We start from the raw sequence: 26,534 nt of genomic DNA on the forward strand, positions 1-26,534 counted from the left end.
CCCCGTATGGTCATTTGTACTGAGTACCCCCCCTTCAAAATCAACTTCAGGAAAATCTTTGTAGAACAAAGAATGTGTTTTTTCCCAGCCTATCATGATCAATACCATTCCTTTGAAATGGAGACAAGACAGGAGTACAAAAAACAATATAAAGGCTTTTTTTTTTGCATGATTCATTGCACCTATTCATCTGCATTGACCCAAGGCATAAATCCTATCTTCAAAAAGAGGATTTTAGGATCTAGCATGATTGGTCTGAGTAGATCTTCAAGGTCTTTGATTCACCAATCACCATACAACAGGTATTATAATCGTTCACAGTCTGTGATTGCATTCAGTGTGGATCAATCAACCAGGAAATGCAGACTTACATCACTATATATTTATAGTGGACCCATCGGACTGCTGTGCTTTCCCTGCTCTCTCACTTCACTGTGTGTATATTTTAGGGCTATACTGTAGATGTTCATACCATTACCCACACTGTTCATATTTTGGTAAGTTACTATTTTATCTGATTTCATTTTCGGACGTTCTATAATTGCATCATCCGACCATCGTTTTCTTTACCATATGGTCTGACTAAACAATGTACGGTCACACAGCAGTGTACTATAGTCAGATAATGGTGAAAAGAGCTTGTTTTCACACTGAAATGCATGATCGGAGCATGAATTTAGTGGGTAACACGATTGGTTGTTTCTACTAAGTATAGCTTGACCAAAGTAACTTCGACGCTACAATGCTAATTCTCCGGGGGCATTTAGAATTATAAGTGTAAGCATCCGCGTGAAAGAAAAGGCTGATTTAGAGTGGTTTTGAAAAGCAAACCGCGATTTGGGTCTCAAAACTCTCATTTTAATAGAAGAAGGGGTGGTTTTTTTAAAGAATGATCCTCGCTAGGGTAGTTTTTGTAAATTATCCAATTAATGGCCAATTGCACCGAGTGGTTTCCGATCCATTTTCAAGCCAGATTAAAAAAAAAAGTCAGAGCCCACTTCAACAGTGCCAGGAATAGCCAATCATCATCACTGAATGACGCTCATACCGACACATACCATATCATGTCTACCCTTGTTTAGGGGTGAAATTTCAAGCCAATATTTGCCAGGTGGTTTTTGCCCGGGTTTTTGATTGCACATTAATTTACACAGTGGTCCATGTAATACTTGCTGGAATTATTAAATATTTGCATTATTTATTTCAGCCTGCGGAGGGGTCAGTCAGTGAACTTAATATATTATCGGGAATTGCCTCTCACGCATGATCGCACACAGTGAATGCCCCGTCATACTCCATGGCAAGCGGCAACAGGCAAGACGTACATGTATTAACCAATGACAAGCTTTGATTGTGTCCGTTTGTCTGCAATGCGCGTGCGTCACGCCGCTCAGCGACAAAAGTATGACACAAGCATTTGGTCGGACCTCATCTCTAACATGATAACTGACATAGGTCAATATCCTTCCCGACATGCTTAGTAGCCAAGTCCGTAGAAGATTATTATTTGTGTGATCCACACACTATGTACACATTATACATTTAGCCACATTTTATTATACGATAAATACAAATTTATTAAACATGGTAACACACATTCTCTAGCAATCGGTTATACAATGGAACTGGTAGGCATATTATAAATTCGGGATATTAAATATCTTCCTGACCAGCCAGATCAGCGCATGGTCAAAGACGATTCCTTACTAACCACAGACCGTCTGCTGGAATTAGTTGAACATGAACCATTCGTGATAATGGCTGTTGGTCGGACCTCATCTCTCCACATTGATTGAAAAATTGTGATCTATAATCCCCGACATTGCTCTTATGAACTCACATCCACCTGGGTCAGTGTTGAAATTCACCACCTATGGAAGACATGACCTTAATCTGAGTCCCCCTGCCCTTCAGTGACCCCATTTGAAGTTCACACTCCCTGTGTGGAAGTTTAAGGCCCGGGTGGAGGAGGGGTCACTCACATGTAAAGGTGTTACGGGTATGTGCGGCGTTCAAGGGTCCCTTTTTTAGGATCCCCGGGAGTTCCTTAAGACCTACATTTGAATCATGCTCCAGTTCTTTGAGCCTCAAACTCTGACAATTGTAGTTCTTACGCTCAAATTTAGAAGAAAAATTTTTTAGCTCTGCAAGCTTCAGTTCATCAAGCTCCTATTTTGCCCATAAAGCAGTTCTTAGTTCCCAAAGCTCACCCTACCAAAATTTAAGTTGAGTGTGTCCCCGGATTAAGGTCATGTCTCCCATATGGGGTATATGGATTTCAACTGGACTAGCCCAGTGTGGCATTGTTAGATTCATTGTTTCTGACTGAACTGCTGCCCCTTTTTTCATGCTTTCAAAACTGAGCTTTTTTTTTTGGTTTTTAAAGGTTTTTGTGGCACAAATCATCTTGCTTGGTGACATAACACTCCTTGTTATACAATAAAGACATGTCTGTAATATGCCCTATGAATGATTGCACTTGTAGTTTATAGGCCTTCATCCTCCATTCATTCACATGCAAATGAATGAATCAATGACTGAGACTACTTAAAAAACTCAAGATGAATGGTAGTGTGTTCCACACTGATTGTCTTCTTCAATACACCCACCCACAACCTACTAGCATGAAAATTTAAGAATCTTCAAGAAAGGAAGTGGGAGGGGATGCTAAACATGTTTCATTTTTTACGGCGGCCTTATGTAATCAGTTTTTTTTGTCAAGGAATAACAAAATTAAAATTTGACCAAAATCATACATAATGGCTTTAATTGTGCTTCATGTTTATGCTTTAGAATTAAATGGTTTTGTAAAACTCTACCCTGGGGAAATATGATGTAATGTAAATAACTAACTTTTAAGATAATTACATGTTGTTGTTATACCCTCATGTTTAACCCGGGGTTTAACCACACCAATTTCTCCTATACCAGTATATATTGAATGGCTGTGAATTAAGCTGAACTTAGCAGATGTACATATTGGTATAATATTGAATGGTACTTAAAATTTCTGGAATTAGGTTTATTGTATCCAGTAATTGAAATGCTAAAAACAATTTCATATAATTATGTGAATAGAGGGTACATTTACTCCACTTCCTTTCACATGCATAGCATCAGGGTTGCCAAACCTGCAATTTGGCAGTCCAATTGGGTGACTTTTGGAAAAGTTCCCAGCCCTTTTGTACATGATTTCCTGTCTCATAAAACAAATGGTTATAAGAGAAAAAAGCGCACATTTTCAAAATTGGCTCCCGGCACTACTATTCATATAATGTCCGATAGGAACCAATATTTAAGACAAAAATGGGACCAGCTTTTCGATTATTTTACCTGTGATTTGGGCTGAAAGCTTTATCAACCCTGCATAGCATGTGCTGTGATAACACATGTTCCATACAATGTATTTTTGTTTTATTATTTTGCAGACGACATTTTCAAAGTAGCACAGTGTGGAATTGAATGAAGCTAGAGATGAGGCGGCGACAAACGGCAGATGTTAAGACTGGTAACCATGGTGATTTGAAAGAAGAATCACGTACAGACAAAATGGATACAAGGAGAAAGGAAGGGGACGGAAGATTGAAATCGCTTCTTGGATTTGATCCACTAGCCATTACTGGTTGGACATCGTTAGTGAGACTTCTTAATGAGCCGAGAGACCCGGCAGGTCTGGCGGTGACTAGAATACTCTTTGGTATGTATAATACCTGTATTATGCCATATGGTTGCTGTGTAATGCTGGGTACCTGGTCATTTTGTACTGAAATATGCTTGCCATATTTACTTTATTAAATGTGCTGTGGGTATTGACATTTTTCAAAGAGGGGTTGTTTATTAGAGGTCTTTTGTACAACAATAAGTCCCCAAAAATGTTAGTTTAAAATAAACGCTTACAAATCACGCCAAAATGACTATGTTACAGTAGAAATAGTAGGATCACTGACTACTGGTTCACTTTCAGGTTTGCTATGTAGTTGTTAGGCCCGTACGCAGGGGGGTGAGATGCACCCCCCCCAAAAGAAATTTGGAAAAGTATACAAAAAGTCCCAAAATTTCAGAATTTGCAAGCTTAGTGAGCAAAAAAATCAGGTTTTTACGCTTTTTTGGACAAAAAAGGTCAACATTTTGTCCACTTTTCACAAAGTTGCCCCTCCTGGAAAAAAGTCCACTTTTTCAAAATCAGCACCCCCCAAATGAAATCCTGTGTACGGGCCTGGTAGTTGTAAGCTTTAAGAGGGCACTGGAAATTTCAGCAGTTGGTAAACATTTTGGTTGAATAGAATGATGGACGTGGATTTAATGGGGGGGGGGGGGTAGCATTTTTATGGAGTATGTCTTAATATGACTAAGCTCAGGTAAACCAAGTAAAAAAAGGCTTTAAACCACTTATATTGTAAGCATGATGACCTTTAAAAGAAAAGAACAAGTTAAGATAATAGACTGAAATGGAGGGTGGTTGTATATCGTCAATGGGCGGGAAAAACCTCATATGTACTTTTTGCCCTTGAACATGGATGAAGCAAACCATTCAATAGAAAGTCTACACCTACAAGGCTTTATCCATTTTCAAGGGCCAAAAGTAAATATGAGGTGTTTCCTGCATGTACTGGCCCTTGAACATGGATGAAGCAACTTCTTCAATATAAAGTCTACACCTACAAGGCTTTATCCATGTTCAAGGGCCAAAAGTACATATGAGGGTTTTCCCGCCAAGTGACGATATGTATCTATGCATGAGACTATGTCATAATTTTTGTTTACATCGTTGCTCTGATTTTCAGGTATCTTGATGATGGTTGATATACCCCAGGAGAGAGGCATGGCTAATGTTGATTCCAGATTTAGCGATGAAGTCCTGTGTCGCTTTCCTCTCTTCAGTGGTCTCGAACCACTCCCTGTTGACTGGATGTATCTCGTCTATCTTGTTATGTTTTGTGGTAAGTTATTAACCCCATGAGAACTACCTGCCCATTGGCCAAAAAAGAAGTTTTCATTATCAATTGGACCAATCAGCGACATTGTTAGAATAATTTCACCACGCAAAACAATGTTGGTGAATTATTGGCATAGTTCCATTCTGATTGGTGATTAAAGTGAAGATATCATATAATTGACCAATCAGAGGCAATGTTAGATCGGCAGGTAGTGCCGGGGGTAAACAATGGGCATTGAACCCTGTTTTGACATGGCATTACATCAATAATGATGTAATGCGTCAATTATAGGTTAATGAATGCGTATTACTTGTTGGGAGAGAAATTAGACAAAACAATGCATGCACGCTGATGTTGATGCGTATAATGCACGAGCTCCAAAGGGGTGTGCATTAGACGCATCAACATCAGCGCAAGTGCAATATTTTGTCTAATTTCTTGAGCAACAAGTAATACGCCTTTAAAAGCTATTTCATAAACTCATTTTGTGATTAGCTGCTTTGAGATAGGTAAGCCCCAGCAAAAAACGCAATCTCGGTTTTTTCGCCGCAATTCGCTTTTACAAGCAATAAAACAAGGTGTTTAATGTCATCAAGTAAGCTTTATGCACTCACCAGTGTGTAGTTTCAATGCTTAATTGGTCTCTAAAATGTCATGTCAAGGTAATTGAATACTAAATTGTAGTAGTTTATTGTTAAATTTATAAAACTGAGAAAGGATTTATTATGTAAACAACATATTGAGGTGGAAATTCTTCTTCTTCTTCTTAGCGTGTCCACGGCACAAGACTAAATGTGTCTCAGCCAGCGCTGCACACACCCCTCAGCACCCCATCGCTAACTATACCAAGCCAGCAGCCGTGCACGCCCGCCCCAGCCGAGGGCAACACAGCAGGCGACCCACCGCCCGCGGCCCGCCCCACAACCGCAGGCCACACCCGCGCTCCCCCGACATCCCCACCTGCTGAGGTTGACTTTACATCCCCCCACACCAGACCTTAACCCACTAAGGCACCCCCATCCAACCCAACCCGCATCCGCACCAGGCGGCAGCCCCCCGCCAACAGGAATACTCAAAGTTGGTGGGTGATTGGTAGATCTCTCCTCCCACTTTGCTACTCTTTTACTGTTGGCTGATGTTTCAAGTGGAGTTACACGGTTTACGTTTTTCATCCTTCCATCGTGAATCGTCACATGTTTACATACATTGGACTGCTTGGACACCCAAGAGGGCAGTATTTTGTTTTGTTTAATTTTTAATATTAAGGGCTTTTTCTTTTTTTGGCAGCAATTTTCTGGGGAAATCTCGGTTTTTAAAGCAAATTTGTGGTGAATCTCGCCTTTTAGTTTTTTTATATCTCGTTTTTTGCCTTTAAAAATTGCAGACTCAGTACACCGGTCGATCTTACCGTTTCCGATGTTGATTAAGATACTTCTTGCATCGATCCCGAGATGCGGAAAAACCAATAGTCATTTTGTCCCACATAAATGAATAAATAACAAAAACCCCGATCCCCGGTGGACTCACCCAAAAGGTGACGTCACACCATATGATCGTCCTTATCCTCCTTGGTCTCCGACTGACACAGACGTGCCTATCGATTGTTCATAGCACTGTGTATCAATTTCTCGACCAAAAGGCGAGATATACGGTTGTAGTTTCACACCTTAGGTAAAACCAAACCGGTATTGTTCGGCTGAGGATAGTTTTGACGGCATTTTCTGGCGAAAAAGTGACAAAAAGCGATCCAAAACTTAGCTACATATCGTGCCTCCGTTTGTATCACGGGACACACGAGCAATTCAAAATGGCCGCTCGTTGACGCCATTCATTTTGTTTCCCACGTAAAACAACCATTGCAGCCTGTAAGTTACAATAGATGTTTGTATATACACATTGTATTTCATGTACGGTAGGTTATTGTTGCTATGTTAGGGTGATTACTCTATCGTTATGTCTTCATTACCGTCCGATAAGACGAGTTAATCAGATATTCATACGGTGGGGATTGGTAGGGACCCGTCTGACAAGTTAGCCAGTCCTTACTTTACCACTAACGTTAGCGACCAGCCTCCGTGCTCAGGTTTGCTTACTGGGCTTGAGTCGCGTGTTGGGGGGGGGGGGGTAGGGCCCCCTCCCTTTTCTCCTCGCTTCGCCTCGGCTCTGTCGGGCTTGCCCTTCCCTGGTGACGGAGCGGGACCCACACCCGCTCTGTTTCACCCACAGGGAGTGCTCACGATCTTCTAGATGTCTTTCTTTTGCTTAGGACTCTCCGAGTTCCAGCTTGACGATTGGGATAGGCTCCGTCCATCGCCATAAGACGAAGAAGAAAACTACCAAGGGCACTGGTAAGGTCGACACGGTGGATTCTGCTGTGACAGCCCCTATGGGTCATGGCAGGTCTGCTTAAGGGGCTCCGGTCCCCGGACAAGCAGGCGGTTCCTTCGGGACTGCTAAGCGGCGTCCAAAGGCTCAGCAGCCAGCGAAAGCACTGACTATACGTCCGCGCAAAGTAGCAGGCAGCAGAGCGGTAACCACCAGCGAAAACCCTAGCGGGTTTTGCAGCAGGAGGATACCAGTCGATCGGTAGATTCTGCTGTGACCGCCCCTATGGGTCATGGCAGGTCTGGTTTAGGGGGGCTCCGGTCCCCGGACAAGCAGGCGGTTCCTTTGGGGACTGCTAAGCGCGTCCAAAGGCTCAGCAGCCAGCGAAAGCACTGACTATACGTCGGAGCAAAGTAGCAGGCAGCAGAGCGGTAACCACCAGCGAAAACCCTAGCGGGTTTTGTAGCAGGAGGATACCAGTCCTCTAGCGAAAATCCTCACGGGTTTTTAGCAGGAGGACACCCGTCTGTTGCAGGCATATCTACGGGCTCAAACAGCCACAGTAGTAGCCAGCGACGGGCAGCATTCAAGGGTACCCCGGGCTTGCCTGGGTTGAACCCTAGCATGCATGGGTTCAGCAGAGACGATGCCGCGGCTAACGCTGTGGGTGTAGTCTTAGCAGCACCAACTGGGGTTGTCACTCGGCAGCGTTCCATGGCGGGACCGCCGAGTGATACCCTGGGCCCTAGAATAGCTGCTGGCTGTCCACAGGGACTGGCTGGCGATTATTCAGGGGTTGGGCTCGCAGTCTCTCACGGGACAGCGACCCAGGTGCATTCGGTGGCAGCTACAAAGATGAGCTACGGCTTGACTTCAGTGGTAGCCGCTATGCACCCGCCCATAGCTGCCGTGAGTGGTCCGCCACACACAGCGACCTTGGGCGAAGCTCTAGAGGGTACAGTAAGTAGCTTGAACAGCCTAGCTGATCAACAACCCACTTATGTCCTCGAGAGCCAGCGGAGCGTGGGTGATCCATTATCGTCAATGGGTCAATTACCCTCTCTTGATCGATCACTGTCAAATCAACAGGGCATAGCTCCATTGATTGGCGCTGCCTATTCAGGTGGCGAGGTGATTGATCGGGGTATGCAGCTCAGCTACCCGTGGTACTAGGCAAGCTCCCTCTAGCCAAGGGACAGCCGGTATAGCGGGTACCCATACACACGGCTTGATCCCCTTGCGGGGCGCGGTGAGGCATGGGTACAGTGGTACACAGCCGGAGCCCTCACGGGCACCTACGCTGGAACCACGCATACAGCGGTACACAGCCGGAACCCTCACGGGTACCCATGCTAGTACGCGCGCCGCCACGCCAGCACACAGCTTGATCCCCAAACAGGGAACGCAGTGTGGCGAGGGTACAGCGGTCCACAGTTGGGAACCCTCACGGGTACCCACGCTGATACCGCACCGTACCGCAGCACCGCCTTAGTCGCCACAGTCTCTGTGGCAACAAGGGGGGCGGTGCTGGTACTGCAGTACCATGGGGTTACCCTGGTGGCGGATCCTTTCAGGGTCAGCTGCCGGCTGGGTATGCCCGTGGTACCCGCCGCAGGGTTTTTCTTCCACGGCCTAGCACCGTGGCAAGTGTCGCCAGCGATGGCCACGCAGTACCAACATCAGCTGTTGACCAGGCCAGCCGGCATGGGGCTACCCCTGCTCTTGAGCAGGGTCGGCCCCGGGCTGCTAGCGCTAGGGCGACGGCTGCGAGAGCATGCGGACCCAGTGGTGCCATGGCGGATACCTCAGGGTCTTGCGGGAGTACTCCCTCTTCTGCTGGCAGGTAGTCGGCGAGCCACACAGTGGTTATGCCTTCTTACCCGCTTTCAGATGCCCGTCCTCAGTTACCGTCATCATCGGAGCATGATACGGATACTGTGGGCGAGGGAAAGGAGTCGGAAGCTGAGTCCGGTAGTGACATCACTACAATCTCCTTCCCCGCTGCCCCGCGAGGGAGCAACAGCACTGATCTTCCTCCGGACACCCCCTAAGGGGAGTCCATGGAGGAGGACCAGGGATCCTTTCAGTAGGATGCTCAGCTGCTGCTTCCTCACAGGGGCGCCTGCACTCTCATTCCCGCAAACCTCACGGGTAGATATCGTAGGGCTGTCGAGCTCAGTAGGGCTATGACGCCGCGTGCTTGCACGCTTCCTCTGCGTGTAACGCGGAGGACCACGGGACCTACCTGAGGGGATCCGAGAGGGACCCAGATGTCGTCAGCGACGCTCAGACAACATCTGAGCTCTTCCGCGAGGTGAGCCTATTAGCGGTGCTAACAGCTAGCCTCAACGAGAGCTCCATGGGCCTAGCCCATAGGGTGTCCACTCAGCGCCGGGGGGAGGGGCCTGCCACTCCAATCGCTCAGCGCGATGGAAAGGCAGGGTCCTTTTTCTCTTTGGATGCTTCTGCGCTACGGTGGAGGACCGTGCAAAGAAGCTACCAACGGAGCACTCTGAAGAAGTCGGAAACTGCCCTTACCATGGGTAGGAGCTCCGACTTCAGCAGGCCGTGCACCACCAACAGTACCCGAGCCCACTACCTCTGCAGCACCCATTTCTGGGAGGCGCAAGGGTAGCACAGGAACAGCTGGCAAGCCCGAAGAAGAGCAAGCGCTCTTCCAAGGGAAGCTAGGCAGAGCATTCCTGGGGGGCTCAGCGGTTTTTCCACAGGGGGATCTCCCAGTGGACGACCGCTTATGACTTTCACCCAGAGGTGGGAAACCATCTCTTTGAGCGCCTGGGTATGGTCAGTGGTGAGTGGGGGTTACAGACTGGCAACCCAGTCTCCCCACATTCGTCTGCACATTTCAGAGGTCCACAGTAGTGCCGTCAGACGGCCCCCAGCGTCCGGGTACTACTGACAGGGATCACACAGCTTCTCCACAAGCGGGCGATTGTCCCGGTCTACCCCCGTTCTACGGGTGATCTTGGAGCCATTGGCGGAAGACCGGCGACGGGAGCCCCATCCGGAACCGCAGGCTGTTGAACACGTTCTTCAGGCCCAAGAGGTTCAGAATGGGGACTCTCGCCTCGGTGCTAGCCTGCCCCATCAGGGGTATGGGAACAGCATCGCTAGATCTCTCGGACGCCTATCTGCATATGCCAATCGCCTCTCAAGATCGGAGGCATCTGCGCTTCTAGGTACAGGATCAAAATTACCAGTTCTGATACCGGCCATCCGGCCCGTCCATCTCTCCCAGGGTGTTTAACACTCTTGGTCAGAGCGGTGGCAGCGTACCTGAAGCACAGGGGTGTCAACATCAGTTGCTACCTGGACGTTTGGCTCATATACGGACGCACTCCACTGAAGACTACGGGTCTCATGGGGTTGATAGTCCGTGGGTGCGGGACCCTGGATTTTTGATCAGCTCAAAAAGTCCAGCGTGGTCCCGGCGCAGACACCACTATTTGTAGGGGCCCAGATCACCCTCACGGAGGGGTTCGCGGTGCTCTCACCCGAGCGGGTGACGAACATGGTGCGGTGTGCCTGACTCTTGGCCGAGTCTCGGGCAAAACCCGCTGTGGCATGGATGAAGGTGGTAGGCCTAATGGCCAGTATGGTAGACCTCGTACTGTACTGCCGTTTCTACGTTAGGCTTACCCAACTACACCTTCTAGCCTGCTTGCAGGCCCACTCGTCACCCAATATCCCTCGCGTTCCGTTGTCGGAGATCGCGCGAGAGGAACTCTGGTGGTGGACCCATCAGCCCAATTTGACCCAGGGTGTCAGGTTTCCTGCACCCCGGTATGTCACGTGGTGACGACCATAGCGCCAAAACGGGGCTGGGGGTCCACATCCACGGAGACTCCGTCTCGGGCCTATGGGGGCCATAGAGACAGAGTTTCACATCAACCTCCCTCGCTTACGAGGAGGTGATCGTGGAATCACATACCGTTGTCCTGACGGATAACACAACCGTGGTAGCCTACCCCAACAGACAAGGGGACTCCGGGCCACCACGATTGAGCCTGCATGCACGACACCTGATAGGGTGGTGCAAGTTCAGGCAGATTACGATGAGAGCGATACACATCGCTGGCGTCACCAGCATCCTCGCGCACAATCTGTCACGAGGAAGGGTGTCGGGACCAGCAGAATGGTCCCTTGCTCGCAGGGTCGCTCAGACGATCCTCAAGGGATGTACCACCCCACGAAAGATCTGTTCGCATCTCATCGCAATCATCCACTGCCGTGTACTGCTCAAGGGTCGCGGACCCCAAGCATTCACCGTGGGCGCTCTGTCCATAGACTGGGGAGGGATGACAGCTTATGCAGTCCCTCCGATCTCACTACTCATGAGGGTGGTGGCCAAGATCGGGTGGGAAGACTGCATTGTCATTCTGCTAGCGGCAAGGCCGCTGACACTCCCAGTACCACATCTACTCCGGATGCCCGGAGCGGAGGTACCCAGTCTATCACTAGAGCACCTGCAGTTAGCTGCATGGCCCTTACCAGGAACGCATGCAGCGGAGGATACTTTTCATCAGAAGCTGTTTTTCTCATCGCCGGGCTGACGGAAGTCTACCCTCCGTGCGTATAGCCAGAGTCTGGCTCCATACTACGCTTGGTGCAATGAGACAAATAGCTCTCCCGCTAGAGCCTCTGTGCTGCTAGTTCGGAGTTTCTGACAGAAAAGTTCCAAGCAAGACTTCAGCGGGCCACTGGGGCCAGCTGTAAGTCAGCTGTCCTCTCCATTCACCGAGGTTTCGAGGCGAATTAGACTATCATAGCCGATGGTTACCTTATTAGTCTCACGCTCGACGGTATGTTCAACGAGTGTCTACCAAAAGGAAAGTGATCCTCCTAAGGGATCCCAACACAGTCTTAGATTACTTTAAGGGTCACCCTTTTGACCTTCCGTCAAAAGCGACGCTATACGTAACTCTCAAGATGGCTTTCCGGTTTGGCGTTGGCTTCGGGACGGCGGTGCTGAGTTGCACACGGTCTCGAGGTTAGCTTCCGTGTTCACAAACACTGGAGCGACACTGTTTCGGGCGCTCTGTTCTCGTGACTCACTGAACGGGCGCGGTGCATACCGACATTCGTCCCTCTCCAATCCCCAGGGTTGGGCAAGGTTCGGCTGAAGCCAAAGATAGGCTGGGGTGTCCGATAAGGCGCTGCAGCACTATTTCTTCCGAACACAAGCCTTGCGAGGGACTCACGACCGCATTCATCACCCTTACAGAGCCTTTCGGTCCAGCCGCTGTCGCAATGGCTGGTCCAGGTGTTGGTGGGGTCCGGGGGATCGCGAAGGTTTCGCGTCCCACGACCCACTCGACACGAGCTATCTCATCATCTTGGGTATACCGTTCGGTTGTCCCTTGAGGAGATCTAGCAGGCGGTGTCCCGGAAGCCACCTTCGCCCTTCTCTACGATACTTCCGTTTACGTTAGTAATCAGAGACGGGGCGGGAGGTTTACCGGGACATTGTTCGGGCGATCATAATACGGTGGTGTACGGGTACCAGGTTTTCAGACTATACGGAATACTCAGCATGGTAAGAACCAGTGTCGCTATTCTTAACCACCAAACTTATTAAGTAAGGAGGTTTATGTCTGTGATCGCGTGGTCTTTTTGTTTTCCCGACCGTTGGGGAAGATATTTCTGACCTCGCGAAAACCATCGTTACCCGCTCCCGATCCCTGATCAGATGCTGACCAATCTTGTACCTCCATCCGTCGGTTACTTGCTAGATCGATCTTTCAGATGTTGATGCAAGAAGTATCTTAATCAACATCGGAAGCGGTAAGATCGACCGGTGTACTGAGTCTAGTCCCAAACAGAAATGTTTGGTAGACTCATAACCGTGCGATCTTACCTTTCGATGTTGATTATCCCGGACCCCGCCACCCCTACAAGTTTGGTCCGGTAGGGGATCCCAAGTCGGATAAGGGGCGATCATATGGTGTGACGTCACCTTTTGGGTGAGTCCACCGGGGGATCGGGGGGTTTTTGTTATTTATTCATTTATGTGGGACAAAATGACTTAATCAACATCGGAAAGGTAAGATCGCACCGGTTATGAGTCTACCAAACATTTCTGTTTGGGACTATTTTTTGCCGGGGCTTCAGAGATAGGAGTGTATGAAATAATGAATAATGAAAGAGTCATCTCATTACTCGACAAAACATATGTGATGGGAAACTTTAAGGGGGTAACTACACCCATTGTATTCTTTATGCGTTTTTTTGCATTTTGTGAAGAAATGAGAAAACAAAATTGGACAAAGTGGTATGCAAAATGTAGAAGCCAAAAAGAGGTACATCAGTCATGTACCTCTTTTTGGCCTCTACCTTTAAAAGTATGTAAGCTACATTGATACCGATGCCACCAACAGAACGAGAAGATTTGCCCCTTCATTTTGCATACCACTTTGTCCATTTTTTTTCACAATTATTCAAAAAAAAAAAAAAAAATGCAATGGGTGTAGTACCCCTTAATCCACTGTTTTTATAGCCTAATTGTACAGCTCTATTTCTAATAATAAAACATATGTTTGAGTATTATTGATGATTAATCATAATAAAGTCCTCTTTTATTTCAATTGTTTTACAATGCCTATCTGTTTTATCAAGTGCTGTATTATACTATAGTGTATGAATGCTTGCAACACTTTTGGCTCCAAAATCTCAGTAGAGAAATGCTTAGCTCATAACCTTTCAATACATATCTTAACTCTCCCCACATGGGTGTTGCTGCAGACGACAAGTTTCAAATTTTGTTAAAAAAATTCAAACATTTCAGAAATGTTAATTGTCATGACCATATTTGGAATCAGCATGAAAAATGCATTAAAATGAGTACAAACAAGCCTAGTATTGGTTCAGTAGTTTGTGAGATAACTCGTGATATTTTAAGAAAATATCTCAAAACTTTGGACTGTTTATGTTGAAGCCTATTGTTAGCATGCAAAGACATTATATGTCTCAGATGCTAATATGTGACATGATCAAGGGGAATGAGTCACATGTCGACCCTGGTCGAAAATGAGTTTTACATATGTTGCTAAAGAGGACATTTACAGCTTGATGAAACTGAAAACCCCATGTCGATACGACTTTTATTTGCAAAGTTACATAAATTTATTAATCACTGACAACAATATAAAACAAAAGAATTTTAACCCTTCCATTGCCAGTATCTCAAAATCAATATAAGCGACATCCGACTCATTTCCCTTGATCATGTCACATATATACGATACTTTTACACAACCTCTTGTATAAATGTACAAGTCGTCGTCCGTATTCCATAGTGGCGTATAGTGGGGCGCCGCGAATAAACAACTTTTCGAGAAAATCGGGTTTGAAGAAATGCCAAGTTAAAATCGAGTTGTGTAAATCAGACATTCATTATATTTTGTAAATGATGTGAAATTTCTGTAGTAAACTAAATAGATTTTATTGTTATATGTTTTTCAAAAGAAATAAATACATACTATTGCTGGCAAACTGACAATAAAACTATACGTCACTATGGAAAAGCGAACAAAACGCATAATACCCTAACCTTACGTTAACCGTCGCCACCTCGGTCGCCGTGTAATCCCTATGGCGTTACTTTTCGTCGTTCAGTATTCCATAGTGGCGTATAGGTCCGATCTGCGTCACGCCACTATGACATACGATGTTTTTCATTTTTGCCGATATTTCATAATTATAAAATGTGTATAAAAAGTGGCGTATGGTCGATACGCCACTATGGAATACAAAAAATGTCACTTTGTAACTATCATACATTTAATTAATTAATTACTAATTAATTAGCTAATTATGACTGATGAGACTTAGAAAAAATGAAAGAGAACATCATTAAAAACATATGTGCCAATTTTCAAAAAAATGACCAAAAATCACTATACGCCACTATGGAATACAGCCGGCGAAGTGTGCAGTATGGTGTAGTAAAATAGCAGTTTTGACATTGACAGTGTATATAGATATATTATCCTTTGTCAAGATTGTGTTTGGACAGATGCCCTTGTATACATATTTGTAGCAAAAAATAGCTTCCTCATATTTCCTGTGACAGGCATTTGCCAGTTTTAGGGGTATGTTGTTATCATATGATATGTTGATCCCTCACTTACTTTGATATTTCAAAAGGTACTGAAATTTTCTGGCAAATCTGCATAAATATTTGTAGTTTTGATGGTTATCTTGACTTCTAAAGCTAATATTTATCTCTTGTCTACCAGAGACATTTTTGTGACACATCTACAGAAGGGGGAGTGGGTTGTTGCCCCAGAGGGCTACTTAAGTTTGGTTTTGGTAGGGGTGTGCCACTGAGAATTTGAAAGTGGACCGATCAATATACCAATTTTTCAATAAATTTGGACCCATCGATATACCATAAGTCAAAATTTATTTTCAGCCGAACCCAAATTGTCTTAGTTTTTACAAATTTCCCCCCAAATTTTGGCTAGATTGAGGCAAAATTGGGCTATTTTCCGAAAAAAAATTTTGAACATTTTGGATTTTGGAAAAAGGACTCATTCATATATACCAAAATTGGCCTAGAAAAAGGGGTCATTGATATACCAGAAGGCCGAAAATGCTACCCATGTTTGCGACACATCCCCATATGGTCATTTGTACATGAACCACACTCTACCCTTTTGGACTGAGGGTCGTCCTTACCCCAGGTATTAAAATTGGCAGGTCAGTGGAGTTCTTGTTCTTAAAATGAGTGCAAATTTAAAGGTAAATTTGGTAATTTTAGCGTGTCAGAAAACCCCTGAGGACTACCTGTCGATCTAACATTGCCTCTGATTGGTCAATTATGTGATATCTTCACTTTAATCACCAATCAGAATGGAGCTTTGCAGATAATTCACTCCAATTTTTTGTGTGGTGAAATTATTCTTACAATGTTGCTGATTGGTCCAATCGATAATGAAAACTTCTTTTTGGCCAATCGGCAGGTACAGTGTAGTTAAACAAAGCTTCACAGATTTACACTGTAATGGACTGTAAAAAATAACAGATAGTGGTGATATTTGAATATCTCAACAGATTCACTTTAACCCCATGAGAACTACCTGCTGATTGGCCAAAAGAAGTTTTCATTATCAATTGGACCCATCAGCAACATTGTTAAAATAATTTCACCACATAAAAAAAAATTGGGGTGAATTATTTGCAAAGCTCCGTTCTGATTGGTGATTAAAGTGAAGATATCATGTAATTGACCAATCAGTGGTAATGTTAGATCGGCAGGTAGTGCTCAGATGGTTAAGTTGCACATGTGTGTTTTGGTTTTGTTTTTTTAATTACGGGCCTTTCAAGATCAGGATATGCATATTTTTGTCCACAGCTTTATTTTGAATGAATGAATCCATTTCAAATGCTATATAATTTGTTTATTTGATTTCTTTACAAACAGGTGCTGTAGGAATCTGCCTTGGTCTTTTCTACAGATATAGTTGTGCGCTTTTTTTCATTCCGTATTGGTATATATTTTTCTTGGACAAGTCGGCTTGGAACAATCATTCCTACTTGTATGGCTTATTAGGGTTTCAGCTTACATGGTTGGATGCTAACAGATGCTGGTAAGATTTAAAACCTCATGATGCCGAATCGGAGCCATAGTAAGGTTGAATATGTAAGGGGGCTTGGAACAATCATTCCTACTTGTATGGCTTATTAGGGTTTCAGCTTACATGGATGGATGCTAACAGATGCTGGTAAGATTTAAATCCTCATGATGCCGAATCAGAGCCATAGTAAGGTTGAATATGTAAGGGGGCTTGGAACAATCATTCCTACTTGTATGGCTTATTAGGGTTTCAGCTTACATGGATGGATGCTAACAGATGCTGGTAAGATTTAAAACCTCATGATGCCGAGTCAGAGCCATAGTAAGGTTGAATATATAAGGGGGCTTGGAACAATCATTCCTACTTGTATGGCTTATTAGGGTTTCAGCTCACATGGATGGATGCTAATAGATGCTGGTAAGATTTAAAACCTCATGATGCCGAGTCAGAGCCATAGTAAGGTTGAATATATAAGGGGGCTTGGAACAATCATTCCTACTTGTATGGCTTATTAGGGTTTCAGCTTACATGGATGGATGCTAACAGATGCTGGTAAGATTTAAATCCTCATGATGCCGAATCAGAGCCATAGTAAGGTTGAATATGTAAGGGGGCTTGGAACAATCATTCCTACTTGTATGGCTTATTAGGGTTTCAGCTTACATGGATGGATGCTAACAGATGCTGGTAAGATTTAAAACCTCATGATGCCGAATCAGAGCCATAGTAAGGTTGAATATATAAGGGGGCTTGGAACAATCATTCCTACTTGTATGGCTTATTAGGGTTTCAGCTTACATGGATGGATGCTAACAGATGCTGGTAAGATTTAAATCCTCATGATGCCGAATCAGAGCCATAGTAAGGTTGAATATGTAAGGGGGCTTGGAACAATCATTCCTACTTGTATGGCTTATTAGGGTTTCAGCTTACATGGATGGATGCTAACAGATGCTGGTAAGATTTAAATCCTCATGATGCCGAATCAGAGCCATAGTAAGGTTGAATATATAAGGGGGCTTGGAACAATCATTCCTACTTGTATGGCTTATTAGGGTTTCAGCTTACATGGATGGATGCTAATAGATGCTGGTAAGATTTAAAGCCTCATGATGCCGAATCAGAGCCATAGTAAGGTTGAATATATAAGGGGGCTTGGAACAATCATTCCTACTTGTATGGCTTATTAGGGTTTCAGCTCACATGGATGGATGCTAATAGATGCTGGTAAGATTTAAAACCTCATGATGCCGAATCGGAGCCATAGTAAGGTTGAATATATAAGGGGGCTTGGAACAATCATTCCTACTTGTATGGCTTATTAGGGTTTCAGCTCACATGGATGGATGCTAATAGATGCTGGTAAGATTTAAAACCTCATGATGCCGAATCAGAGCCATAGTAAGGTTGAATATGTAAGGGGGCTTGGAACAATCATTCCTACTTGTATGGCTTATTAGGGTTTCAGCTTACATGGTTGGATGCTAATAGATGCTGGTAAGATTTAAAACCTCATGATGCCGAGTCAGAGCCATAGTAAGGTTGAATATGTAAGGGGGCTTGGAACAATCATTCCTACTTGTATGGCTTATTAGGGTTTCAGCTTACATGGATGGATGCTAACAGATGCTGGTAAGATTTAAAACCTCATGATGCCGAATCGGAGCCATAGTAAGGTTGAATATATAAGGGGGCTTGGAACAATCATTCCTACTTGTATGGCTTATTAGGGTTTCAGCTTACATGGATGGATGCTAATAGATGCTGGTAAGATTTAAAACCTCATGATGCCGAGTCAGAGCCATAGTAAGGTTGAATATGTAAGGGGGCTTGGAACAATCATTCCTACTTGTATGGCTTATTAGGGTTTCAGCTCACATGGATGGATGCTAATAGATGCTGGTAAGATTTAAAACCTCATGATGCCGAGTCAGAGCCATAGTAAGGTTGAATATATAAGGGGGCTTGGAACAATCATTCCTACTTGTATGGCTTATTAGGGTTTCAGCTCACATGGTTGGATGCTAATAGATGCTGGTAAGATTTAAAACCTCATGATGCCTAATCAGAGCCATAGTAAGGTTCAATATGTAAGGGGGCTTGGAACAATCATTCCTACTTGTATGGCTTATTAGGGTTTCAGCTCACATGGTTGGATGCTAATAGATGCTGGTAAGATTTAAAACCTCATGATGCCGAATCAGAGCCATAGTAAGGTTGAATATGTAAGGGGGCTTGGAACAATCATTCCTACTTGAATGGCTTATTAGGGTTTCAGCTCACATGGATGGATGCTAATAGATGCTGGTAAGATTTAAAACCTCATGATGCCGAGTCAGAGCCATAGTAAGGTTGAATATGTAAGGGGGCTTGGAACAATCATTCCTACTTGTATGGCTTATTAGGGTTTCAGCTTACATGGTTGGATGCTAATAGATGCTGGTAAGATTTAAAACCTCATGATGCCGAATCAGAGCCATAGTAAGGTTGAATATGTAAGGGGGCTTGGAACAATCATTCCTACTTGAATGGCTTATTAGGGTTTCAGCTCACATGGATGGATGCTAATAGATGCTGGTAAGATTTAAAACCTCATGATGCCGAGTCAGAGCCATAGTAAGGTTGAATATGTAAGGGCTTGGAACAATCATTCCTACTTGTATGGCTTATTAGGGTTTCAGCTCACATGGTTGGATGCTAATAGATGCTGGTAAGATTTAAAACCTCATGATGCCGAATCAGAGCCATAGTAAGGTTGAATATGTAAGGGGGCTTGGAACAATCATTCCTACTTGTATGGCTTATTAGGGTTTCAGCTTACATGGATGGATGCTAATAGATGCTGGTAAGATTTAAAACCTCATGATGCCGAGTCAGAGCCATAGTAAGGTTGAATATGTAAGGGGGCTTGGAACAATCATTCCTACTTGTATGGCTTATTAGGGTTTCAGCTTACATGGTTGGATGCTAATAGATGCTGGTAAGATTTAAAACCTCATGATGCCGAGTCAGAGCCATAGTAAGGTTGAATATGTAAGGGGGCTTGGAACAATCATTCCTACTTGAATGGCTTATTAGGGTTTCAGCTCACATGGATGGATGCTAATAGATGCTGGTAAGATTTAAAACCTCATGATGCCGAGTCAGAGCCATAGTAAGGTTGAATATGTAAGGGGCTTGGAACAATCATTCCTACTTGTATGGCTTATTAGGGTTTCAGCTCACATGGATGGATGCTAATAGATGCTGGTAAGATTTAAAACCTCATGATGCCGAGTCAGAGCCATAGTAAGGTTGAATATGTAAGGGGGCTTGGAACAATCATTCCTACTTGTATGGCTTATTAGGGTTTCAGCTCACATGGTTGGATGCTAATAGATGCTGGTAAGATTTAAAACCTCATGATGCCGAGTCAGAGCCATAGTAAGGTTGAATATGTAAGGGGCTTGGAACAATCATTCCTACTTGTATGGCTTATTAGGGTTTCAGCTCACATGGATGGATGCTAATAGATGCTGGTAAGATTTAAAACCTCATGATGCCGAGTCAGAGCCATAGTAAGGTTGAATATGTAACGGGGCTTGGAACAATCATTCCTACTTGTATGGCTTATTAGGGTTTCAGCTCACATGGTTGGATGCTAATAGATGCTGGTAAGATTTAAAACCTCATGATGCCGAATCAGAGCCATAGTAAGGTTGAATATGTAAGGGGGCTTGGAACAATCATTCCTACTTGTATGGCTTATTAGGGTTTCAGCTTACATGGTTGGATGCTAATAGATGCTGGAAAGATTTAAAACCTCATGATGCCGAGTCAGAGCCATAGTAAGGTTGAATATGTAAGGGGGCTTGGAACAATCATTCCTACTTGTATGGCTTATTAGGGTTTCAGCTCACATGGATGGATGCTAATAGATGCTGGTAAGATTTAAAACCTCATGATGCCGAGTCAGAGCCATAGTAAGGTTGAATATGTAAGGGGGCTTGGAACAATCATTCCTACTTGTATGGCTTATTAGGGTTTCAGCTTACATGGTTGGATGCTAATAGATGCTGGTAAGATTTAAAACCTCATGATGCCGAGTCAGAGCCATAGTAAGGTTGAATATGTAAGGGGGCTTGGAACAATCATTCCTACTTGTATGGCTTATTAGGGTTTCAGCTTACATGGTTGGATGCTAATAGATGCTGGTAAGATTTAAAACCTCATGATGCCGAATCAGAGCCATAGTAAGGTTGAATATGTAAGGGGGCTTGGAACAATCATTCCTACTTGTATGGCTTATTAGGGTTTCAGCTTACATGGTTGGATGCTAATAGATGCTGGTAAGATTTAAAACCTCATGATGCCGAATCGGAGCCATAGTAAGGTTGAATATATAAGGGGCTTGGAACAATCATTCCTACTTGTATGGCTTATTAGGGTTTCAGCTCACATGGTTGGATGCTAATAGATGCTGGTAAGATTTAAAACCTCATGATGCCGAGTCAGAGCCATAGTAAGGTTGAATATATAAGGGGCTTGGAACAATCATTCCTACTTGTATGGCTTATTAGGTTTCAGCTCACATGGTTGGATGCTAATAGATGCTGGTAAGATTTAAAACCTCATGATGCCGAATCGAGCCATAGTAAGGTTGAATATGTAAGGGGCTTGGAACAATCATTCCTACTTGTATGGCTTATTAGGGTTTCAGCTTACATGGATGGATGCTAACAGATGCTGGTAAGATTTAAAACCTCATGATGCCGAGTCAGAGCCATAGTAAGGTTGAATATGTAAGGGGGCTTGGAACAATCATTCCTACTTGTATGGCTTATTAGGGTTTCAGCTCACATGGATGGATGCTAACAGATGCTGGTAAGATTTAAAACCTCATGATGCCGAGTCAGAGCCATAGTAAGGTTGAATATGTAAGGGGGCTTGGAACAATCATTCCTACTTGTATGGCTTATTAGGGTTTCAGCTCACATGGTTGGATGCTAATAGATGCTGGTAAGATTTAAAACCTCATGATGCCGAGTCAGAGCCATAGTAAGGTTGAATATGTAAGGGGGCTTGGAACAATCATTCCTACTTGTATGGCTTATTAGGGTTTCAGCTCACATGGTTGGATGCTAATAGATGCTGGTAAGATTTAAAACCTCATGATGCCGAGTCAGAGCCATAGTAAGGTTGAATATATAAGGCGCTTGGAACAATCATTCCTACTTGTATGGCTTATTAGGGTTTCAGCTCACATGGTTGGATGCTAATAGATGCTGGTAAGATTTAAAACCTCATGATGCCGAGTCAGAGCCATAGTAAGGTTGAATATGTAAGGGGGCTTGGAACAATCATTCCTACTTGTATGGCTTATTAGGGTTTCAGCTCACATGGATGGATGCTAATAGATGCTGGTAAGATTTAAAACCTCATGATGCCGAGTCAGAGCCATAGTAAGGTTGAATATGTAAGGGGGCTTGGAACAATCATTCCTACTTGAATGGCTTATTAGGGTTTCAGCTTACATATGGATGGATGCTAATAGATGCTGGTAAGATTTAAAACCTCATGATGCCGAATCAGAGCCATAGTAAGGTTGAATATATAAGGGGGCTTGGAACAATCATTCCTACTTGTATGGCTTATTAGGGTTTCAGCTCACATGGATGGATGCTAACAGATGCTGGTAAGATTTAAAACCTCATGATGCCGAATCGGAGCCATAGTAAGGTTGAATATATAAGGGGGCTTGGAACAATCATTCCTACTTGTATGGCTTATTAGGGTTTCAGCTCACATGGTTGGATGCTAATAGATGCTGGTAAGATTTAAAACCTCATGATGCCGAGTCAGAGCCATAGTAAGGTTGAATATATAAGGGGGCTTGGAACAATCATTCCTACTTGTATGGCTTATTAGGGTTTCAGCTTACATGGATGGATGCTAATAGATGCTGGTAAGATTTAAAACCTCATGATGCCGAGTCAGAGCCATAGTAAGGTTGAATATGTAAGGGGGCTTGGAACAATCATTCCTACTTGTATGGCTTATTAGGGTTTCAGCTCACATGGATGGATGCTAATAGATGCTGGTAAGATTTAAAACCTCATGATGCCGAGTCAGAGCCATAGTAAGGTTGAATATGTAAGGGGGCTTGGAACAATCATTCCTACTTGTATGGCTTATTAGGGTTTCAGCTCACATGGATGGATGCTAATAGATGCTGGTAAGATTTAAAACCTCATGATGCCGAGTCAGAGCCATAGTAAGGTTGAATATGTAAGGGGGCTTGGAACAATCATTCCTACTTGTATGGCTTATTAGGGTTTCAGCTCACATGGTTGGATGCTAATAGATGCTGGTAAGATTTAAAACCTCATGATGCCGAATCAGAGCCATAGTAAGGTTGAATATATAAGGGGCTTGGAACAATCATTCCTACTTGTATGGCTTATTAGGGTTTCAGCTTACATGGTTGGATGCTAATAGATGCTGGTAAGATTTAAAACCTCATGATGCCGAGTCAGAGCCATAGTAAGGTTGAATATATAAGGGGGCTTGGAACAATCATTCCTACTTGTATGGCTTATTAGGGTTTCAGCTTACATGGTTGGATGCTAATAGATGCTGGTAAGATTTAAAACCTCATGATGCCGAATCAGAGCCATAGTAAGGTTGAATATATAAGGGGGCTTGGAACAATCATTCCTACTTGTATGGCTTATTAGGGTTTCAGCTTACATGGTTGGATGCTAATAGATGCTGGTAAGATTTAAAACCTCATGATGCCGAATCAGAGCCATAGTAAGGTTGAATATATAAGGGGGCTTGGAACAATCATTCCTACTTGTATGGCTTATTAGGGTTTCAGCTCACATGGTTGGATGCTAATAGATGCTGGTAAGATTTAAAACCTCATGATGCCGAGTCAGAGCCATAGTAAGGTTGAATATATAAGGGGGCTTGGAACAATCATTCCTACTTGTATGGCTTATTAGGGTTTCAGCTCACATGGTTGGATGCTAATAGATGCTGGTAAGATTTAAAACCTCATGATGCCGAATCGGAGCCATAGTAAGGTTGAATATGTAAGGGGGCTTGGAACAATCATTCCTACTTGTATGGCTTATTAGGGTTTCAGCTTACATGGATGGATGCTAACAGATGCTGGTAAGATTTAAAACCTCATGATGCCGAGTCAGAGCCATAGTAAGGTTGAATATGTAAGGGGGCTTGGAACAATCATTCCTACTTGTATGGCTTATTAGGGTTTCAGCTCACATGGATGGATGCTAACAGATGCTGGTAAGATTTAAAACCTCATGATGCCGAATCAGAGCCATAGTAAGGTTGAATATGTAAGGGGGCTTGGAACAATCATTCCTACTTGTATGGCTTATTAGGGTTTCAGCTCACATGGTTGGATGCTAATAGATGCTGGTAAGATTTAAAACCTCATGATGCCGAGTCAGAGCCATAGTAAGGTTGAATATGTAAGGGGCTTGGAACAATCATTCCTACTTGTATGGCTTATTAGGGTTTCAGCTCACATGGTTGGATGCTAATAGATGCTGGTAAGATTTAAAACCTCATGATGCCGAGTCAGAGCCATAGTAAGGTTGAATATATAAGGGGGCTTGGAACAATCATTCCTACTTGTATGGCTTATTAGGGTTTCAGCTCACATGGTTGGATGCTAATAGATGCTGGTAAGATTTAAAACCTCATGATGCCGAGTCAGAGCCATAGTAAGGTTGAATATGTAAGGGGCTTGGAACAATCATTCCTACTTGTATGGCTTATTAGGGTTTCAGCTCACATGGATGGATGCTAATAGATGCTGGTAAGATTTAAAACCTCATGATGCCGAGTCAGAGCCATAGTAAGGTTGAATATGTAAGGGGGCTTGGAACAATCATTCCTACTTGAATGGCTTATTAGGGTTTCAGCTTACATGGATGGATGCTAATAGATGCTGGTAAGATTTAAAACCTCATGATGCCGAATCAGAGCCATAGTAAGGTTGAATATATAAGGGGGCTTGGAACAATCATTCCTACTTGTATGGCTTATTAGGGTTTCAGCTCACATGGATGGATGCTAACAGATGCTGGTAAGATTTAAAACCTCATGATGCCGAATCGGAGCCATAGTAAGGTTGAATATATAAGGGGCTTGGAACAATCATTCCTACTTGTATGGCTTATTAGGGTTTCAGCTCACATGGTTGGATGCTAATAGATGCTGGTAAGATTTAAAACCTCATGATGCCGAGTCAGAGCCATAGTAAGGTTGAATATGTAAGGGGGCTTGGAACAATCATTCCTACTTGTATGGCTTATTAGGGTTTCAGCTCACATGGATGGATGCTAATAGATGCTGGTAAGATTTAAAACCTCATGATGCCGAGTCAGAGCCATAGTAAGGTTGAATATGTAAGGGGGCTTGGAACAATCATTCCTACTTGAATGGCTTATTAGGGTTTCAGCTTACATGGATGGATGCTAATAGATGCTGGTAAGATTTAAAACCTCATGATGCGAATCAGAGCCATAGTAAGGTTGAATATATAAGTGGGCTTGGAACAATCATTCCTACTTGTATGGCTTATTAGGGTTTCAGCTCACATGGATGGATGCTAACAGATGCTGGTAAGATTTAAAACCTCATGATGCCGAATCGAGCCATAGTAAGGTTGAATATATAAGGGGGCTTGGAACAATCATTCCTACTTGTATGGCTTATTAGGGTTTCAGCTCACATGGTTGGATGCTAATAGATGCTGGTAAGATTTAAAACCTCATGATGCCGAGTCAGAGCCATAGTAAGGTTGAATATATAAGGGGGCTTGGAACAATCATTCCTACTTGTATGGCTTATTAGGGTTTCAGCTTACATGGATGGATGCTAATAGATGCTGGTAAGATTTAAAACCTCATGATGCCGAGTCAGAGCCATAGTAAGGTTGAATATGTAAGGGGCTTGGAACAATCATTCCTACTTGTATGGCTTATTAGGGTTTCAGCTCACATGGATGGATGCTAATAGATGCTGGTAAGATTTAAAACCTCATGATGCGAGTCAGAGCCATAGTAAGGTTGAATATGTAAGGGGCTTGGAACAATCATTCCTACTTGTATGGCTTATTAGGGTTTCAGCTCACATGGATGGATGCTAATAGATGCTGGTAAGATTTAAAACCTCATGATGCCGAGTCAGAGCCATAGTAAGGTTGAATATGTAAAGGGGCTTGGAACAATCATTCCTACTTGTATGGCTTATTAGGGTTTCAGCTCACATGGTTGGATGCTAATAGATGCTGGTAAGATTTAAAACCTCATGATGCCGAATCAGAGCCATAGTAAGGTTGAATATATAAGGGGGCTTGGAACAATCATTCCTACTTGTATGGCTTATTAGGGTTTCAGCTTACATGGTTGGATGCTAATAGATGCTGGTAAGATTTAAAACCTCATGATGCCGAGTCAGAGCCATAGTAAGGTTGAATATATAAGGGGGCTTGGAACAATCATTCCTACTTGTATGGCTTATTAGGGTTTCAGCTCACATGGATGGATGCTAATAGATGCTGGTAAGATTTAAAACCTCATGATGCCGAGTCAGAGCCATAGTAAGGTTGAATATATAAGGGGGCTTGGAACAATCATTCCTACTTGTATGGCTT

General features: G+C 43.7%; 1 protein-coding gene across 1 annotated transcript in view; it reads left to right on the forward strand.

Moving 5' to 3' along the window:
- Positions 1 to 327: 327 nt before the first annotated feature.
- Positions 328 to 26,534, forward strand: part of LOC140159298 (vitamin K-dependent gamma-carboxylase-like) — a 64,423-nt gene continuing 38,216 nt past the window's right edge. The window contains exons 1-4 of the mRNA XM_072182722.1: positions 328 to 497; positions 3,429 to 3,697; positions 4,785 to 4,940; positions 16,708 to 16,873. Of these exons, the coding sequence (XP_072038823.1) occupies positions 3,463 to 3,697; positions 4,785 to 4,940; positions 16,708 to 16,873 (557 nt within the window). The 5' untranslated portion in view covers positions 328 to 497; positions 3,429 to 3,462. The remainder of the gene's footprint in view (positions 498 to 3,428; positions 3,698 to 4,784; positions 4,941 to 16,707; positions 16,874 to 26,534) is intronic.

Source organism: Amphiura filiformis, chromosome 8, assembly GCF_039555335.1.
Source record: "Amphiura filiformis chromosome 8, Afil_fr2py, whole genome shotgun sequence".
NCBI lineage: Eukaryota > Metazoa > Echinodermata > Ophiuroidea > Amphilepidida > Amphiuridae > Amphiura > Amphiura filiformis.